We start from the raw sequence: 20,220 nt of genomic DNA, 5'->3' as shown, positions 1-20,220 counted from the left end.
AAGCTTTCCCAGATGAATGTGCCTGATCCCATCTGCCGGTGGATCACTGACTTCCTGACGGACAGGAAGCAGCATGTGAGGCTGGGAAAGAATGTCTCGGACTCCCGGACCATCAGCACCGGCTCCCCTCAGGGCTGTGTTCTTTCTCCTCTGCTCTTCTCCCTGTACACCAACTGCTGCACCTCCACCCACCAGTCTGTCAAGCTAATCAAGTTTGCAGATGACACCACCGTTATTGGACTCATCTCGGACGGGGATGAGTCTGCCTACAGGAGGGAGGTTGAACGTCTGGTGTCCTGGTGCAGCCACAACAACCTGGTGCTAAATGCCCAGAAGACAGTGGAGATTATTGTGGACTTCAGGAAGCACACAGCCCCACTCCCCCCCATCATCCTGACTGACACCCCCATCACCTCTGTGGACTCATTCCGCTTCCTGGGTACCACCATCACCCAGGACCTGAAGTGGGAGCCCACCATCACCTCCGTCATCAAGAAAGCCCAGCAGAGGATGTACTTCCTGAGGCAGCTGAAGAAATTCAACCTGCCAACACGGACGATGATGCAGTTCTACACTGCAATCATCGAGTCCATCCTCACCTCCTCCATCACCGTGTGGTACGCTGGAGCCACTATCAGGGACAAACAGAGACTGCAGCGTGTTGTGCGCTCTGCTGAGAAGGTGATTGGCTGCAGACTCCCATCTCTGCAGGACCTGTACACCTCCAGGACATTGCGGCGTGCAGCTCGGATCTCAGCTGACCCTTCTCACCCTGGACACAGTCTGTTTGACCTGCTCCCCTCAGGCAGGAGGCTCCGGTCCATTCGCACCAGAACCTCTCGCCATAAGAACAGTTTCTTCCCCTCTGCTGTCGGACACATGAACAATAACCATATGACTGTCCCCGCCACAAACACATGACCCTACGCTGTGTCACTGCATCATTCCATGTTTGGCACTGATCACCACCTGCACTCATGTATATATCTTTCTACGCAGCACTTTAATTCTTATTCTCATGTATATATCTCATGTATATCTCATGCACATATCTTTCTACGTAGCACTTTTAATTCTTATTCCTACTTTTATTTTTTCATGTCTATATAATCGCAATTTATGACAGTATGTTTGCACTGAAGCACCGCAGCAATTTCCTAATGTTGTAAACCTGCTCAACATTTGGCAATAAACCCCTTTCTGATTCTGATTCTGAGTATTTAAAAGTAGAATGGGAGGGAGAGGCTTCAGTTTTCAGGCCCCTCTTCTGTGGAACCAGCTTCCAGTTTGGATTCGGGAGACAGACACTATCTCTACTTTTAAGATTAGGCTTAAAACTTTCCTTTTTGCTAAAGCATATAGTTAGGGCTGGACCAGGTGACCCTGAATCCTCCCTTAGTTATGCTGCAATAGACATAGGCTGCCGGGGGATTCCCATGATGCATTGAGTTTTTCCTTTTTCCTTTCCAGTCACCTTTCTCACTCACTATGTATTAATAGACCTCTCTGCATTGAATCATATCTGTTATTAACCTCTGTCTCTCTTCCACAGCATGTCTTTTATCCTGTCTTCCTTCTCTCACCCCAACCGGTCGCAGCAGATGGCCGCCCCTCCCTGAGCCTGGTTCTGCCGGAGGTTTCTTCCTGTTAAAAGGGAGTTTTACCTTCCCACTGTTGCCAAAGTGCTTGCTCATAGGGGGTCATGTGATTGTAGGGTTTTTCTCTGTATCTATGAAGCGCCTTGAGGCAAATTTTGTTGTGATTTGGCGCTATATAAATAAAATTGAATTGAATTGAATTGAATGGAGCAGCAGGTCAGCATTGGTGTCTCTAGACCAGCTGAAAGTTCATGACACAAAGTGGTGACAAACTGTCTACAATGAGGCTACTATCAGCTGCAGCTCTTTGTCTGACTAACAATGTAACATGCTTTGTAGACCATTGAATTCATCCTGTTCTGACCATTATGACATTTGTCAAATGGAGATCACACAACAAACATGACTTACTTGATACTGACAATATGAAGGATTCACTCCACTCTGTTGAAGAATATGAGTCATCTCTGCGTCGACTCTTACACATGTAGTCTTCACTGCTGGACTCAGAAACACTGAATATCCAACCACTATAGTGTGTCCACTGTGTGGGTGTCCTGGGTCCTCTCCATTTATACTCCCACTCAGTGGTTTCACCTCCTTCCTGCACCTCACATGTCAGAGTGATCGTCTCACCACTGAATATCTGAGGCCAGTTGGGTCGTTGTTTTACAACAACTTTACTGGAAACTGTTTACACATATTAACAGTTGAGATACAAATAGAAACATGAAATCAACACAGAAAACTTCACATTGTATGTTTGATAATCATGAGTGAATGTATATTTCAAACTAAATGACTGAACTCACAGGTTATCTCAATGGTGACATCATCACTTCTATCAGTGTAGTAAACTGGGTTTCCTCTTGTTCCTCTGCAGCTGTAGATTCCTCCTTCAGATACTCTGATATCTCTGTTTTGTTGATCTCTGATTTGACCTTCAGAGGTTCTTTGGGTTCGTCTGAACCACTCATATTTCCATCCATCAGAGCTCTGCACAGAGCAGGTCAGTGTCACACTGCCCCCTACTGGTATGATTGTTGTTCCTGCTATCAGTGTGGCCCTGGGTTTATCTGCAATTAATTTACAGGAAAAAGTAGAATAGATTGTCACTTGTCTCAGGAAGAAATTTCTTACAGCACTGATCACACTTTAAATATTCACTGAGTAGTTTTGTATAAATGAGTAATCAGCAAATCAGACATATTAGACTGTGTTACAAAATCAAATTCCCTCTGATTTATTACCTGCCTATATTATATAATTTCCTCCTCGCCCTCTGCGGGCGGTCTTCTTTCAAGGTCAGGTCCTCTACCAGAGGCCTGGGAGCTTGAGGGTCTTGCACAGTATCTTTCCTGTTCGTAGGACTGCACTCGTCTGGACAGAGATCTTGGATGTTGGTTCCTGGGATCTGCTGGAGCCACTTGACTAGCTTGGGATCACTGCACCTAGCACTCCGATTACCTCTGGGACCCCTGTTACTTTCACCCTCCACATATTCTCAAGGTCTTCTCTGAGCCCTTGTTACTTCTCCATCTTCTTGTGTTCCTTTTTCCTGATGTTGCTGTCATTCGGTATCACTATATCTATTACTAAAGCCGTCTTCTTCCCCTTATCTACCACCCCTATGTCCGGTTGGTTAGGCATCACCATTTTGTGCACCTGTAACTGGAAGTCCCACAGGATCTTAGCTTGGTCATTCTTGACCACCCTACAGGAGGTCTCCCATTTTGGCCTCAGGGCTTCCAGGCCATACTCGGCACAGATGTTTCTGTATACTATGCTGGCCACTTGGTTATGGCGTTCCATGTGTGCCCTGCCTGCTAGCATCTTGCACCCCACTGTTATGTGCTGGATTCTCTCAGGGGCATCTTTACAAAGCCTGCCCCTGGGGTCTTGCCTGATGTGGCAGACCCCAGCCTCTATGGATCTTGTGTTCAGAGTTTGTGCCTGTGCTGCCCTGATTAGTGCCTCTGTGTTGTCTTTCAGTCCAGCTTTGTCCAGCCACTGGCAGGACTTCTGGATGTCATCCACTTCCTCTTTCTGCCGGTTGTACATAACCTGCAGATACTATACTATATTTTCATCCTGTTTATTTATGTCATTATTGTCCTCAGGTGATGGAGCAGCAGGTCAGCATTGGCGTCTCTATACCAGCTGAAAGTTCATGACACAAAGTGGTGACAAACTGTCTACAATGAGGCTACTATCAGCTGCAGCTCTTTGTCTGACTAACAATGTAACATGCTTTGTAGACCATTGAATCCATCCTGTTCTGACCATTATGACATTTGTCAAATGGAGATCACACAACAAACATGACTTACTTGATACTGTCAATGTGATGGATTCACTCCACTCTGTTGAAGAATATGAGTCATCTCTGCGTCGACTCTTACACATGTAGTCTTCACTGCTGGACTCAGAAACACTGAATATCCAACCATTATAGTGTGTCCACTGTGTGGGTGTCCTGGGTCCTCTCCATTTATACTCCCATTCAGTGGTTTCACCTCCTTCCTGCACCTCACATGTCAGAGTGATCGTCTCACCACTGAATATCTGAGGCCAGTTGGGTCGTTGTTTTACAACAACTTTATTGGAAACTGTTTACACATATTAACAGTTGAGATAAAAACAGAAACAGAAATCAACACAGAAAACTTAACATTGTATGTTTGATAATCATGAGTGAATGTATATTTCAAACTAAATGACTGAACTCACTGGTTTTCTCAATGGTGACATCATCACTTATATCAGTGTAGTAAACTGGGTTTCCTCTTGTTCCTCTGCAGCGGTAGATTCCTCCTTCAGATACTCTGATATCTCTGTTTTGTTGATCTCTGATTTGAACTTCATAGGGTCTTTGGGTTCGTCTGAACCACTCATATTTCCATCCATCAGAGCTCTGCACAGAGCAGGTCAGTGTCACACTGCCCCCTACTGGTATGATTGTTGTTCCTGCTGTCACTGTGGCCCTGGGTTTATCTACAATTAATTTACAGGAAAAAGTAGAATAGATTGTCACTTGTCTCAGGAAGAAATTTCTTACAGCACTGATCACACTTTAAATATTCACTGAGTAGTTTTGTATAAATGAGTAATCAGCAAATCAGACATATTAGACTGTGTTACAAAATCAAATTCCCTCTGATTTATTACCTGCCTATATTATATAATTTCCTCCTCGCCCTCTGCGGGCGGTCTTCTTTCAAGGTCGGGTCCTCTACCAGAGGCCTGGGAGCTTGAGGGTCTTGTACAGTATCTTTCCTGTTCGTAGGACTGCACTCGTCTGGACAGAGATCTTGGAATTTTGGTTCCTGGGATCTGCTGGAGCCACTTGCCTAGCTTGGGATCACTGCACCTAGCGCTCCGATTACACTACGTCTATTACTAAGGCCGTCTTCTTCCGTTAATCTACCACCCCTATGTCCGGTTGGTTAGGCATCACCATTTTGTGCACCTGTAACTGGAAGTCCCACAGGATCTTAGCTTGGTCATTCTTGACCACCCTACAGGAGGTCTCCCATTTTGGCCTCAGGGCTTCCAGGCCATACTCGGCACAGATGTTTCTGTACACTATGCTGGCCACTTGGTTATGGCGTTCCATGTGTGCCCTGCCTGCTAACATCTTGCACCCCACTGTTATGTGCTGGATTCTCTCAGGGGCATCTTTACACAGCCTGCCCCTGGGGTCTTGCCTGATGTGGCAGACCCCAGCCTCTATGGATCTTGTGTTCAGAGTTTGTGCCTGTGCTGCCCTGATTAGTGCCTCTGTGTTGTCTTTCAGTCCAGCTTTGTCCAGCCACTGGCAGGACTTCTGGATGTCATCCACTTCCTCTATCTGCCGGTTGTACATAACGTGCAGATACTATACTATATTTTCATCCTGTTTATTCATGTCATTATTGTCCTCAGATGATGGAGCAGCAGGTCAGCATTGGTGTCTCTAGACCAGCTGAAAGTTCATGACACAAAGTGGTGACAAACTGTCTACAATGAGGCTACTATCAGTGTAGCGACTTCCACAGTCGCTAGAGCCCGGGGATGAAGCCTGCCTATTTGCCTGACGCGCTGTCAACTTTACTTAATAGTGCGAGAGGTGGAATTGTTTGCTTGTTTATTAAAGTGCTTTGAGAGTTTACAGTAATGTCATTGGCTCCTGATTCAGACTCTTACAACGTCACAGGCTCTAATGTAACAAGGCGAAACATGTTGTGCAGCGGTCAACAAAAACTATGGCTACCCAGCCCTCCTCTCTTTCAAAATCAAAACCAGTGAATTACAGACTGACGACGCCCTCTTAATGTCACCGCTAGAACCCACGTGACTCCCATAACAACCAAACAAATAAAAACCCAGTGATCATCAAAATTCAATACATTCAATTATGGCTCCTACAATCAGCTGCAGCTCTTTGTCTGACTAACAATGTAACATGCTTTGCAGACCATTGAATTCATCCTGTTCTGACCATTATGACATTTGTCAAATGGAGATCACACAACAAACATGACTTACTTGATACTGACAATGTGAAGGCTTCACTCCACTCTGTTGAAGAATATGAGTCATCTCTGCGTCGACTCTTACACATGTAGTCTTCACTGCTGGACTCAGAAACACTGAATGTCACATCATTATTGTGTGTCCACTGTGTGGGTGTCCTGGGTCCTCTCCATTTATACTCCCACTCAGTGGTTTCACCTCCTTCCTGCACCTCACATGTCAGAGTGATCGTCTCACCACTGAATATCTGAGGCCAGTTGGGTTGTTGTTTTACAACAACTTTACTGGAAACTGTTTACACATATTAACAGTTGAGATACAAATATAAACATGAAATCAACACAGAAAACTTCACATTGTATGTTTGATAATCATGAGTGAATGTATATTTCAAACTAAATTACTGAACTCACTGGTTTTCTCAATGGTGGCATCATCACTTTTATCAGTGTAGTAATCTGGGTTTCCTCTTGTTCCTCTGCAGCTGTAGATTCCTCCTTCAGATACTCTGATATCTCTGTTTTGTTGACCTCTGATTTGACCTTCAGAGGTTCTTTGGGTTCGTCTGAACCACTCATATTTCCATCCATCAGAGCTCTGCACAGAGCAGGTCAGTGTCACACTGCCCCCTACTGGTATGATTGTTGTTCCTGCTGTCAGCGTGGCCCTGGGTTTATCTGCAATTAATTTACAGGAAAAAGTAGAATAGATTGTAACTTGTCTCAGGAAGAAATTTCTTACAACATTGATCACACTTTAAATATTCACTGAGTAGTTTTGTATAAATGAGTAATCAGCAAATCAGACATATTAGACTGTGTTACAACATCAAATTCCCTCTGATTTATTACCTGCCTATATTATATAATTTCCTCCTCGCCCTCTGCGGGCGGTCTTCTTTCAAGGTCAGGTCCTCTACCAGAGGCCTGGGAGCTTGAGGGTCTTGCACAGTATCTTTCCTGTTCGTAGGACTGCACTCGTCTGGACAGAGATCTTGGATGTTGGTTCCTGGGATCTGCTGGAGCCACTTGACTAGCTTGGGATCACTGCACCTAGCGCTCCGATTACCTCTGGGACCCCTGTTACTTTCACCCTCCACATATTCTCAAGGTCTTCTCTGAGCCCTTGTTACTTCTCCATCTTCTTGTGTTCCTTTTTCCTGATGTTGCTGTCATTCGGTATCACTATGTCTATTACTAAAGCCGTCTTCTTCCACTTATCTACCACCCCTATGACCGGTTGGTTAGGCATCACCATTTTGTGCAGCTCTAACTGGAAGTCCCACAGGATCTTAGCTTGGTCATTCTTGACCACCCTACAGGAGGTCTCCCATTTTGGCCTCAGGGCTTCCAGGCCATACTCGGCACAGATGTTTCTGTATACTATGCTGGCCACTTGGTTATGGCGTTCCATGTGTGCCCTGCCTGCTAGCATCTTGCACCCCACTGTTATGTGCTGGATTCTCTCAGGGGCATCTTTACAAAGCCTGCCCCTGGGGTCTTGCCTGATGTGGCAGACCCCAGCCTCTATGGATCTTGTGTTCAGAGTTTGTGCCTGTGCTGCCCTGATTAGTGCCTCTGTGTTGTCTTTCAGTCCAGCTTTGTCCAGCCACTGGCAGGACTTCTGGATGTCATCCACTTCCTCTTTCTGCCGGTTGTACATAACCTGCAGATACTATACTATATTTTCATCCTGTTTATTTATGTCATTATTGTCCTCAGGTGATGGAGCAGCAGGTCAGCATTGGCGTCTCTATACCAGCTGAAAGTTCATGACACAAAGTGGTGACAAACTGTCTACAATGAGGCTACTATCAGCTGCAGCTCTTTGTCTGACTAACAATGTAACATGCTTTGTAGACCATTGAATCCATCCTGTTCTGACCATTATGACATTTGTCAAATGGAGATCACACAACAAACATGACTTACTTGATGCTGACAATGTGATGGATTCACTCCACTCTGTTGAAGAATATGAGTCATCTCTGCGTCGACTCTTACACATGTAGTCTTCACTGCTGGACTCAGAAACACTGAATGTCACATCATTATTGTGTGTCCACTGTGTGGGTGTCCTGGGTCCTCTCCATTCATACTCCCACTCAGTGGTTTCACCTCCTTCCTGCACCTCACATGTCAGAGTGATCGTCTCACCACTGAATATCTGAGGCCAGTTGGGTTGTTGTTTTACAACAACTTTACTGGAAACTGTTTACACATATTAACAGTTGAGATACAAATATAAACATGAAATCAACACAGAAAACTTCACATTGTATGTTTGATAATCATGAGTGAATGTATATTTCAAACTAAATTACTGAACTCACTGGTTTTCTCAATGGTGGCATCATCACTTTTATCAGTGTAGTAATCTGGGTTTCCTCTTGTTCCTCTGCAGCTGTAGATTCCTCCTTCAGATACTCTGATATCTCTGTTTTGTTGACCTCTGATTTGACCTTCAGAGGTTCTTTGGGTTCGTCTGAACCACTCATATTTCCATCCATCAGAGCTCTGCACAGAGCAGGTCAGTGTCACACTGCCCCCTACTGGTATGATTGTTGTTCCTGCTGTCAGTGTGGCCCTGGGTTTATCTGCAATTAATTTACAGGAAAAAGTAGAATAGATTGTAACTTGTCTCAGGAAGAAATTTCTTACAACACTGATCACACTTTAAATATTCACTGAGTAGTTTTGTATAAATGAGTAATCAGCAAATCAGACATATTAGACTGTGTTACAACATCAAATTCCCTCTGATTTATTACCTGCCTATATTATATAATTTCCTCCTCGCCCTCTGCGGGCGGTCTTCTTTCAAGGTCAGGTCCTCTACCAGAGGCCTGGGAGCTTGAGGGTCTTGCACAGTATCTTTCCTGTTCGTAGGACTGCACTCGTCTGGACAGAGATCTTGGATGTTGGTTCCTGGGATCTGCTGGAGCCACTTGACTAGCTTGGGATCACTGCACCTAGCGCTCCGATTACCTCTGGGACCCCTGTTACTTTCACCCTCCACATATTCTCAAGGTCTTCTCTGAGCCCTTGTTACTTCTCCATCTTCTTGTGTTCCTTTTTCCTGATGTTGCTGTCATTCGGTATCACTATGTCTATTACTAAAGCCGTCTTCTTCCACTTATCTACCACCCCTATGACCGGTTGGTTAGGCATCACCATTTTGTGCAGCTCTAACTGGAAGTCCCACAGGATCTTAGCTTGGTCATTCTTGACCACCCTACAGGAGGTCTCCCATTTTGGCCTCAGGGCTTCCAGGCCATACTCGGCACAGATGTTTCTGTATACTATGCTGGCCACTTGGTTATGGCGTTCCATGTGTGCCCTGCCTGCTAGCATCTTGCACCCCACTGTTATGTGCTGGATTCTCTCAGGGGCATCTTTACAAAGCCTGCCCCTGGGGTCTTGCCTGATGTGGCAGACCCCAGCCTCTATGGATCTTGTGTTCAGAGTTTGTGCCTGTGCTGCCCTGATTAGTGCCTCTGTGTTGTCTTTCAGTCCAGCTTTGTCCAGCCACTGGCAGGACTTCTGGATGTCATCCACTTCCTCTTTCTGCCGGTTGTACATAACCTGCAGATACTATACTATATTTTCATCCTGTTTATTTATGTCATTATTGTCCTCAGGTGATGGAGCAGCAGGTCAGCATTGGCGTCTCTATACCAGCTGAAAGTTCATGACACAAAGTGGTGACAAACTGTCTACAATGAGGCTACTATCAGCTGCAGCTCTTTGTCTGACTAACAATGTAACATGCTTTGTAGACCATTGAATCCATCCTGTTCTGACCATTATGACATTTGTCAAATGGAGATCACACAACAAACATGACTTACTTGATGCTGACAATGTGAAGGCTTCACTCCACTCTGTTGAAGAATATGAGTCATCTCTGCGTCGACTCTTACACATGTAGTCTTCACTGCTGGACTCAGAAACACTGAATGTCACATCATTATTGTGTGTCCACTGTGTGGGTGTCCTGGGTCCTCTCCATTCATACTCCCACTCAGTGGTTTCACCTCCTTCCTGCACCTCACATGTCAGAGTTATCGTCTCACCTCTGAATATCTGAGGCCAGTTGGGTCGTTGTTTTACAACAACTTTATTGGAAACTGTTTACACATATTAACAGTTGAGATAAAAACAGAAACATGAAATCAACACAGAAAACTTAACATTGTATGTTTGATAATCATGAGTGAATGTATATTTCAAACTAAATGACTGAACTCACTGGTTATCTCAATGTTGACATCATCACTTATATCAGTGTAGTAAACTGGGTTTCCTCTTGTTCCTCTGCAGCGGTAGATTCCTCCTTGAGATACTCTGATATCTCTGTTTTGTTGATCTCTGATTTGACCTTCAGAGGTTCTTTGGGTTCCTCTGAACCACTCATATTTCCATCCATCAGAGCTCTGCACAGAGCAGGTCAGTGTCACACTGCCCCCTACTGGTATGATTGTTGTTCCTGCTGTCAGTGTGGCCCTGGGTTTATCTGCAATTAATTTACAGGAAAATGTAAAACAGATTGTCACTTGTCTCAGGAAGAAATTTCTTACAGCACTGATCACACTTTAAATATTTACTCTTAGTAGAAATGACTAATTACTCTGCACGTGACATATTGGACTGTGTTACACAATCAAACTCGCTCTGATTTATTATTTATAAAAAGAGAAATGTCAGATAAAACATTTTTAAATTTCTCATCATATCTGTTTCCCTTTTCATTAATATTTTAATAGTTTCAGTGCACTGAACAACAACCTTTATTTCTGTTGGAGTCTGTTGAGTGTTATCATGAATTTTCAATGTAAAATGTTATTTAGCAGTTGTCATTGAATTATTTAAAATGGAAACATTAAATCAATGAAAATAACTTTCAGTCATTTTAAATGTTTGAATATTGTCATGGATGGCCGATCATAAGTGTTCAGTGCAACGCGTGCTATCTTCCTTTTCCCAAACAATCATTTTGAATATGTTTTTGATAGTAGTTAAAAATACTAAAACACTACTATTAATAGTTCTATTTTAATATAGTACTGTTAAAATTAATTAAAATTTAATAGTAGTAAAATTATTTTATAAACTCTGATAAGAACAAATAGTCTGGGTATAAGAATAATAAACCTCTCCCACACTCCAGAAGAAATGAAAGATGGCAGTCAGTGCACTGTAACTATTGAAATATGATTTTCTGATTTTCACAGATTCAAATAAAGTAATAATAATAATAATAATAATCAAATAATATGATCACTTCTTTCTTGGCTCTTGACGGAGGTGGTCGCACTTTCTCCTTCTTCCTCTCACTTTCCCTTATCTGTCCTGCTTGGCCCTACATAGCAAACAGGTCTGGCCCAGAGCTGGTGTCAAGCCGGCACTGCTGGCTGACTTCTGGCATGGTAAGTGGTATGTCATCCAGATATGGGCCAGACCTGGCAAAGATGGCACTGTCTATGTGATGGCATGCCACATCTGGCTTGATTGTGGTTTGGTTTATGTGGCCCAGGTTCATAGAAAACAGGTCTGGCCCGGATCCGACATCAAGCTGGCACTTCTGACTGACTGCACAGCAAAATCTCCAGTGTTAAATTAACACTAGAGAGTGTCTATATGGGTCCACACCTCTGAGTGTTAAATACAACACTGTTGAGTGTTAAATTAACACTTTTGACAGTGTCATATGTTTAAAAGTAACCTAGTCAGTTTTGAAGATTAACAATGGCTAACACTGAGCAGTGCTGATTTTCTAACACTGGAATACTTCTAACATTTTGAGTTATTTTCCAGTGTTAGAAAATCAGCACTGCTCAGTGTTAGCCATTGTTAATCTTCAAAACTGACTAGGTTACTTTTAAACATATAACACTGTCAAAAGTGTTAATTTAACACTCAGAGGTGTGGACCCATATAGACACTCTCTAGTGTTAATTTAACACTGGAGATTTTGCTGGGTGGTGTCATGGCAGAGTGTATGTCAACCAGATGTGGGCCAGGTCTGGCAATGAACTATTTATGAACTATTTATGTTCCTATTTTCTGATCGGAAGGTTAGTGGTTCAATCCCTAGCTCCTCCAGTCTCCATGTCAAGCACTCAGTTTAGAGAAAGTGTGTGATTGGGTGAATATGGCATGTTGTATAGAGCACTTTGAGTAATCTGTTAGATGAGATTCTATTAAAGAATCAGTCCATTCACTATCTGACCAGAGTTTTGTCATGTTACTTTTGCACTATTATGTTCCGGCACATGTTATTATTACATGGCTTGATTAAGGTACACATTAGGCTGACATCAGGGCCAGCACAGGGCCAGCAGTGTGTCTGCAACTGGCCCGTGGCTGCACACAACTTACACATGGCCCACATACCGCAAAGAATGACGGCCATTTGGTGGCCCGGTTCAGGTTTGCCAGAGATGATCCACATATGGGCCAGCACAGGGCCACCAGTGTGTCTACAACTAGCCTTGTGCTGGCCCATGTGTGGGCAGCGCTTGCTCCTGCTTCCTGTCAGTCAACTCAAATCAATTCTAACTCACCCTGTTCCTGGCTTTGTTCACCAAATCAAAAAGCTGGTTCTCTCCTGATGGATAATCAGCCCCCTACGTTTACCATAGACACCTGTTTCTCTCAGCTACTGGTGTCTGTGAAAGTAAACTCCTGATAAGTTTGTCAGTTCTTGTCTGTGTCTGGATTTTGATTCAGCCGTGACAACACATAAACAGAAAGATACAGGAGATACATCAATGCTGTTCATACTTTGTAAACAGGAAGAAAAAAAACTGTCGTACCTTCAGCATTTACATCGAAGAGTGTACTGAGCACTGAAATCAAGATTGAAACATCATCAAAACAGCAGCAAATCAACTCACTATGAAGTAAAAGATTTTTTAACCTCCTAGGACATTTTGGGTTATTTAGACCAAAATACTCAATTTTGCTCTACAAGGGCCTGATATTCACTTACGACATTATACTGCTACTGTTCTATCAAAATTATAAACAAATATCCTCATAGGTGGCTCTTATTTTTTATTAAAAACAAAAATAAGGCAAAAAAAAAAATCTGTTAATTCTTTGTTTTTACATTCATCGGGCCCCAATGTGACCAAATATCAAAGAGAACTTTAAAATGCATGCTGTGGAAGAGTTCAGGTCTTAGGAGGTTAAAGTAAATTTTCAGATCGGAGACTCATCCTCAAATTTCTTTGCTTATATGCTCTAAACTAGTAATGTAAAACAGCAGTGTTTCCAACGCAATACCCTGCTTTAAATGGACATAAGGTAATACCATTCGAATTCTCAGAGACTTGTTAACCACCTCATACACTTTAATTTACACCAATATAGTTTCTTAAATTGGTCACAAGAGAAAGTCAGTGATGTACTTACAGAATAACTCCAGCATGCAGAGCAAAGAGCGCTTCATCCTCACATCCAGCTCTGCAGCTCTCTGATGCACAGCTAAGCTTTCAGTGTTTTACTTTCACAAATAAGCAGAAGAAAGAGATGCTGTGCTTAATATAGATGAGACCGTAACTTCTTCTTCTCAGTGGCTTCCATGCTTCCTTCCCTTTTACTCTGAGCTCAACCATCTGCTATAACTTCAGCCGCATCAGTGTTTACGTTTCCTGTCCATTCAGAACATTCAAGCTTGTTCTCAGTGTTGTTCTCTTTCTCTGCGTTATAAAATAACAGTTCTGTTACTTCAAGTCAGGCAAAGCTTTCATTTAGGTTTAGTTTTACTTCTGTCTTCTTTAGAAACTCACTTTTTTCCCATACAAAAAAAGTCATACAACCCCATACATTTAGATTGCTATAATTCTGGAATATTTGTCTGGGTTTTTGAGACTGTCAGTGGCCGGATGGCAGCATATCATTTATTTCTGGCTGTCCTGAGCAGGTTCATGCAAAACATGCTGGGCCATAGTTGAGGTGAACAAACTTGCTTTGACATAATTAGACCAAAGAATATGCCTATAACAGGAAACAAGGTTAAGATACTCCCTTTTAAGTTGCAGGAAAAAAATAGACTTTTAGCTTGTCTTTTGTACTATTACAATGGAAAACATCCTTTCACTTCTGCTTTGATATGTAAATGTTTTCATCTTGTGGTTGAATTTTGGTTAGAAGGTGGTTGTGACCGGATTATTTATGTGGCTGAACTGATGGAAATGAGATGCAGTTTTTACAAACCAGAGGAATAAATGAACCAACGCACAAATTCATTTTCTTGCTTGCTAAATTGCAATGGTACAGATGCACACAGACCTTATTTGGTGGGTAAATGTGCCAAATAAAATACCAAAACACAATAATCAATATCTTTCTGCCAAAAACTATATATTTCTTAACTGAAAACAAAGCATAGCACTCAGTAACGTAAGCCATTGCCATGCTTCTTTGCTATTCTACCATGTACCATGTGTTCACGTGTTCCTTGTTTGCACTTCTAAGGTAGTTTCTAGTACCAGGTTCTCGACTCTAAAGCAGCCACCAAAAATCAGGATCTTATAGATCCAACACTATTAAAAGATTTGAACTTTATTAACAATTTATTGAATAGTATGTTTTTGAATTTTATAGCAGTACTAACTTTAAAAGTTGAAAGCATATTGAGAAATACACAAAGCAAAAACCATGTATTGCCTCATTATGCTAAACGGTTGACTGAATTTTCTGTTCCCCTTTACACAAAAAAAGATGTGATATGTCAGGGATAAGATGCCACCATATACTCACTAGAGGTTATGTGCGAGCAGACGACAAATGTGTTTAGTGCATGTGCAATCAGTTTTTATTTTGAATTATATAGCAGACATTATTATTATTAGACATTATTTGGGGCGACTGTGGCTCAGGGAAGCGTATCTGTAACCGGAAGGTTGCCGGTTCGAACCCCGGGCTCTCTGTCCTAGTCGTTGTGTCCTTGTGCAAGACACTTTACCCTACTGCCTACTGGTGTTGGGCCGATGGCGCGATATGGCAGCCTCGCTTCTGTCAGTCTGCCCCAGGGCAGCTGTGGCTACAACTGTAGCTTGCCTCCACCAGTGTATGAATGTGAGAGTGAATGAATAGTGGTATTGTAAAGCGCTTTGGGTGCCTAGAAAAGCGCTATATAAATCCAATCCATTATTATTATTATTATATATAGTAACTAAAGCACATCATTTGCAAAATAAAACAGAAAAAAGGAAGTGGCTAGTCAGTAATTAATGTCTGCAGCAACGTGATGACAGATGAGAGTGGAGTTTTAAAAACTTGGTATCTTGAGTTCTGCCTATGATCTATCTCTGCTATCAGCTGTCAGGGCTCAATCGTGTTCTTTGGAAGGCTGTACAAATTCAGCTCAAACTGTTCTTCCTCTTTTTGGTTTAGTAGGCCAGAGAAAAAATGATAAAGTCACTGTGTTTTTTACTTAGCAGATACACAATACACAATTACTTTAAGTTGCACTTGAATTTATTTTCACAGGCATAATAACTCTGTGAAAGGCCTGTACCAAATAAGCACATTCATTTCCTCAGCCAACAATTATGTTCAGTGGAATAAGTGGTAGCAAAGTTTCAGTCCGTGGTGGTTGGGTGTGGTTTGTGGTTCAGCTGCAGGGAAGGGGTGGTGCAGTGGGTTCAGGGGGAATGCCAGAGGAGGCTGACCAGCACAACTGCTAGGCATCCACTAATATTCTATCCTGTTTTACACAGTAGCAGGCCTGGAACTGATATGTGTGTGATTTCTGGAAGGAAACTGTCTGAGACTCTATGTGTGTACAGTGGGAGATGTGCTACAAACAGACTGATTATAATCACAAGCCAAAGAAAGCTTATTCACCACAACAGTAATTCATCACTCACTATAGCAGCTTAAATAAACTCAGAACTTTCTACTAACCACACATCAGAGCCAGGCTGATGTGTGAGCTACGGCTGATAAAAGACAGAGTACATGCTTACTGTATTGCTATGATGGTTTCTAGAGCATGTATGACTTTTGTTGCCATGGAAACCCTGGCAACCCTGGCCCATTGGCTCCAACAAGAGAGGGAGACTGACCGAGGTGATAACTAAGTAAGAATAGATTAATGGCAATATAAATAAAGAAAACATGTTTGCCAGCAGGTCAGTAGTGTAAAGCATGCATGTATGTGTGGCAGAGTGTAAAAATAGCAAAATAACTCAAGAAATCATGCTGCACGATCAAGTAAGGATGTGGATGCCAAAGTCAGGACAGAGAGAAGCCTTCATAGCCAAGCTCACTGGGTCCAGGTGCAGCTCATGCAGGTAGTTAGCCTCCAGCAGAACAAAGCACAGTACAAACAACATAAATCTAAGACTGAGGGCACAAAAGGCCAAGGGGTCATCACACTTCTAAGGCATGTGCTAAATTTAAGTGAATAAGGAGATTCAGTTTTACAGACTCATCTGCAAAAAAAAAAGAAAAAAAAAAGGAATGCTGCATGGAATGTAAATCTAAAAAAAGAGAGAATTGTGATTTGAAAATCTTATAAATCCATATATTATTTACAAACAAGCATGCTTAAATGTTTAATTGTTTAAAGTGATATATTTCATTTAATTTTACTATGTTGTTCAAATATTTGTTATGATCTCTATGTCTTGGACACAGGGTTTAGATTTTCATAGGATTTTTATGGTTCATCTAGTTTTGTATTTTTTATAATCTTTGTATAATGGTACTATGTTCTGTATGATAGATATATTGATAGTCTTTAGTTTATAATGATAGTTGTTGTTTGTTTGTTTTTTTTTGGGGGGGGGGTTGCTTTCCTTATGAGTTTGTTATCAGTGCCTTTAGTTCCTTGACTTCTTTATTTAAATGATTGTTTATCCCCTTTAGTATTCCCATTCTGTCCCTCCAGTCTTGTCTCCTTGTTTGTTTATCTTCTGTCTCTATGGTCTTCTGGTCTCATCTTATCTTCCTGTCTTATTTTGATCTCTTGTGTCCATAGTGCTTTGTGTTTAGTTAGATTGGTTTTAGCTGTCCTCCCACCTGTCTTCCTTGTCCTTTGCCATGTTTTCTTTTATGTTTGTGTCTGTCCTTGTGTTTGTGTTTTGTTGCAAGAGGTGTAGTTTCAGATTATTTGGACCTGACCTGCTGTTTGTTGTATTTATTAAGGAGCTCAGCAGTAAAGCTGTTTTTGACTTTTACTTCTTGTCTCCTTAGATATGCATTAAGGGAGAATATTTAGAGAATATTTAAGTGGCAGAGTTTCACCAACTTGCAGAAAACTATATCTACAAAACGCAGAACCATTCCAGAATAATTTTTGTCAGCTTAAAATTGTGAAGACTGTGAATATATGATCATAAAAATACATAATGTCTAAATATTCACAAAGACTATAGAAACTGCATACAAGGACAACACTGAAATCTGGCATGAAAATCACAGTATGATTGTATTAACAGGAAATTTTCCAGGTTAAAAGTAGAGACACTTCATATAAGATAGATTCAGTTTGCATTTCACTGTGGTGTTCTTCTTTGTCCTTTTCAAACACAAATTCAAAATGACTTAAATGCTGTCTTGCTGGCATAATAATAGCTGAGCTATCTGACACAACCTGCAATCCAGCTGCCAGCAAGTAGGGGAGGGAGGGAAACATACAGATTTTCCAAAGACTGATTTTTGCTGTTGGTGATGTTTGAGTTTGTTTGTTGGCAACAATAGAAATGGGGAAATACACTAATGTAACCTGCTGTTTATGGTATATTATTTGTTGTTTATATACTGCCTATACAAGTTTCAATAGCTATTCAGCAGGGTGGCTTTGACATATAAAGGTTTGAAAAAAAAAAACATGGGGAAAATATTGAAAAGACCAGATTTATTTTTATTTTTTAAACAGACTCATACAGGCTGTTTCAGTGTGAGGAGTTTCAGTTTTACGACATGTCACATTTTTTGTTGCTTTTTTTCCACCTTCCATGTCTCAGCACCACAATGACCACAATTATTTTTCATTGCTTTTCACAGTGTCATGCATTCTTAAATGTAACAGTGATAATTATCAAAGTGATTTTTCCACTGTGCTTTTTGTCTGAACTCCTTGTTTACTCTCTGCTATGTGCTGATACCATGAAAAAAGACATCTCATAAACAGAAGGCTTTTCGTTGAAACCACATGCTTAGTTTCCCCATTTTGGGGAAATCATGAGGCTTTTCGGTTGATAAAAATAAGCCAGAGGCAAAATAGGAAGTAACCAATAAAGGCCTTGTACACCCAAAAGAGTAGCAAATAAAAACATTTATTTTATTCACAATATATAAAATGACTCTAAAAAGAGGTAAAAGATAAATCCCTCTCAAATAGATATAATAAAACTAAGACAGGACAAACAAAATAACTAAAGTAAAATGGACAGAGCAAGCTTGAAGTCCAGCAGTATCCTGTTTTCATGGCAACAAAAGTCATGGCAAACAACTCTGACTTTAAGTTGCGCTATATAAGAAACTAAATATATGATCACATATTTCAAACTATTTTTTTTTGCAGCTGTTGGAACAGGATACATTCAAAGTTTTATACAAAACCTTTAACAATGAATATATATATATATATTTTTTTTTAAAAAGTATATTTTAAAAATATATAATCTTCATAAAAATGAGAGCATAGATTTAAATAAAAAATATCAGAGGAGCAAGAGTGGGTTCATAAAAAGCTTCTTCTTGGCTTTGCTGCTACAGCTCTCCTCACTGACCTGTAAGACAAGCACAAAGAGACAAAGTGATTTCCAACATGTAAAGATATTATGAGCTGAAGACATTTAATAATGTGAAGAATAAATCAGCCTGCATGGCAGCAGAATTACTGAGAGAGCTTCCTGATGTGACTTCAGAATAAACTGCTGCATCAGCTGCAGGACTTGATTTTCCTGTGAATGAAGAGAAGATCATTGAAAACAATAATATCATTAACCAGGAGGAAACTGGATGTCTCCACTGATGCAAAGACAATTGAGTATGATAGATTTTAATCAGCTGATGAATTGTGAATACATAAATATAAACTGTAAAATAAACAGATTTACATTGTAAGAGCAGATAAACATGTTGAACAATATTCAGTGGAGATGATGGCAGACTTTGCTCACCTTTGTTTTTCTTGGCTTTTTCTTTTTTGGGCTGTTTGACCTCAGCATACATCAGACTGTCCTCTAAAAGAGACGTCAGAGCTCAGGACACATTTGTTCAGCACATATATGATACAAAGATGTTGGATACACATGGAATTTAAACTTTTTGCAACTACAGTGAAAGAAATCTAAGTGAAATCATTTGTTGCCTGTGACACTTCAGCTTTGCATGTGTGTGTTTTGTGATTGAGGTCTGAGTCAGAATCTGTGGATGCTGTGATTCAGTAAAGCTGAAACACTGATCAGTAAGTGAATAACTAAACTCCATGTTGACCTATAATTACCTGCAATATAATGATGTGATGACACATTCAAGTACAAACACTGAATGAGACTGTTGTGACTGTACCTGCAGCTCCTGTCTTCACCTCAGAGTAAATAACACACTCTTCTGGTTTGTGATGCTTCCCTGTTAAGATTAATCAGATTCATTCACAAAAGAAAATAATTAATACAATTTTTTCCCCCACACAATGTGTGCTTTGCATACTCCTCTTTTCAAAATCTTTAAGCTTAATGAGAGAATATGTGACATCTCGGGTTTCATCTGGAACTGCAATAAAAAAAAGAAAAGACAAAGAAAAAGTTAAATGTTTATAAACATATCACGAGATAGTCTTCTTAAATTTCACACCTTTTTCATATCTAGGTGTTGCGTGCTTTTCGAACTGGAGTACACCAATTTCACTGTATTCAACTTGTGTGATTACATAAAGATAACAGTAGTATTAGTATATGTGTGAATAATTAAAGTGTGTGTAGTAAATAAACTCTCTAATACAGAGTGAAAAGAAGAGGCTCTTACACTTGGACTGTCTGCAGCAATACAACAAGAGCAGGAGAATAATAATGAGAGAGACTCCACTAACCAGTCCAACCATCAACCACACAGGAGATGAAGAGCTGTCAGCTCCTGACACA

The 20,220-nt window shown here is 41.0% G+C and overlaps 1 protein-coding gene across 1 annotated transcript in view; it reads right to left on the bottom strand.

Moving 5' to 3' along the window:
• LOC308408036 (Fc receptor-like protein 5) overlaps positions 1 to 20,220 on the bottom strand; it is a gene marked incomplete at its 3' end in the record, with an annotated part of 241,472 nt that overhangs the window by 57,787 nt on the left and 163,465 nt on the right. Inside the window, exons 4-8 of the mRNA XM_080900085.1 lie at positions 6,527 to 6,790; positions 6,126 to 6,404; positions 4,329 to 4,592; positions 3,929 to 4,207; positions 2,394 to 2,674 (exon numbers count right to left, since the gene is read on the bottom strand). Of these exons, the coding sequence (XP_080756211.1) occupies positions 2,394 to 2,674; positions 3,929 to 4,207; positions 4,329 to 4,592; positions 6,126 to 6,404; positions 6,527 to 6,790 (1,367 nt within the window). The remainder of the gene's footprint in view (positions 1 to 2,393; positions 2,675 to 3,928; positions 4,208 to 4,328; positions 4,593 to 6,125; positions 6,405 to 6,526; positions 6,791 to 20,220) is intronic.

The sequence above is a fragment of the Rhamphochromis sp. 'chilingali' genome, assembly GCF_963969265.1.
Source record: "Rhamphochromis sp. 'chilingali' genome assembly, chromosome: 1".
Lineage (NCBI taxonomy): Eukaryota > Metazoa > Chordata > Actinopteri > Cichliformes > Cichlidae > Rhamphochromis > Rhamphochromis sp. 'chilingali'.
Note: the sequence above shows the minus strand (reverse complement) of the source record. Positions and strands in the feature narration are given on the sequence as shown.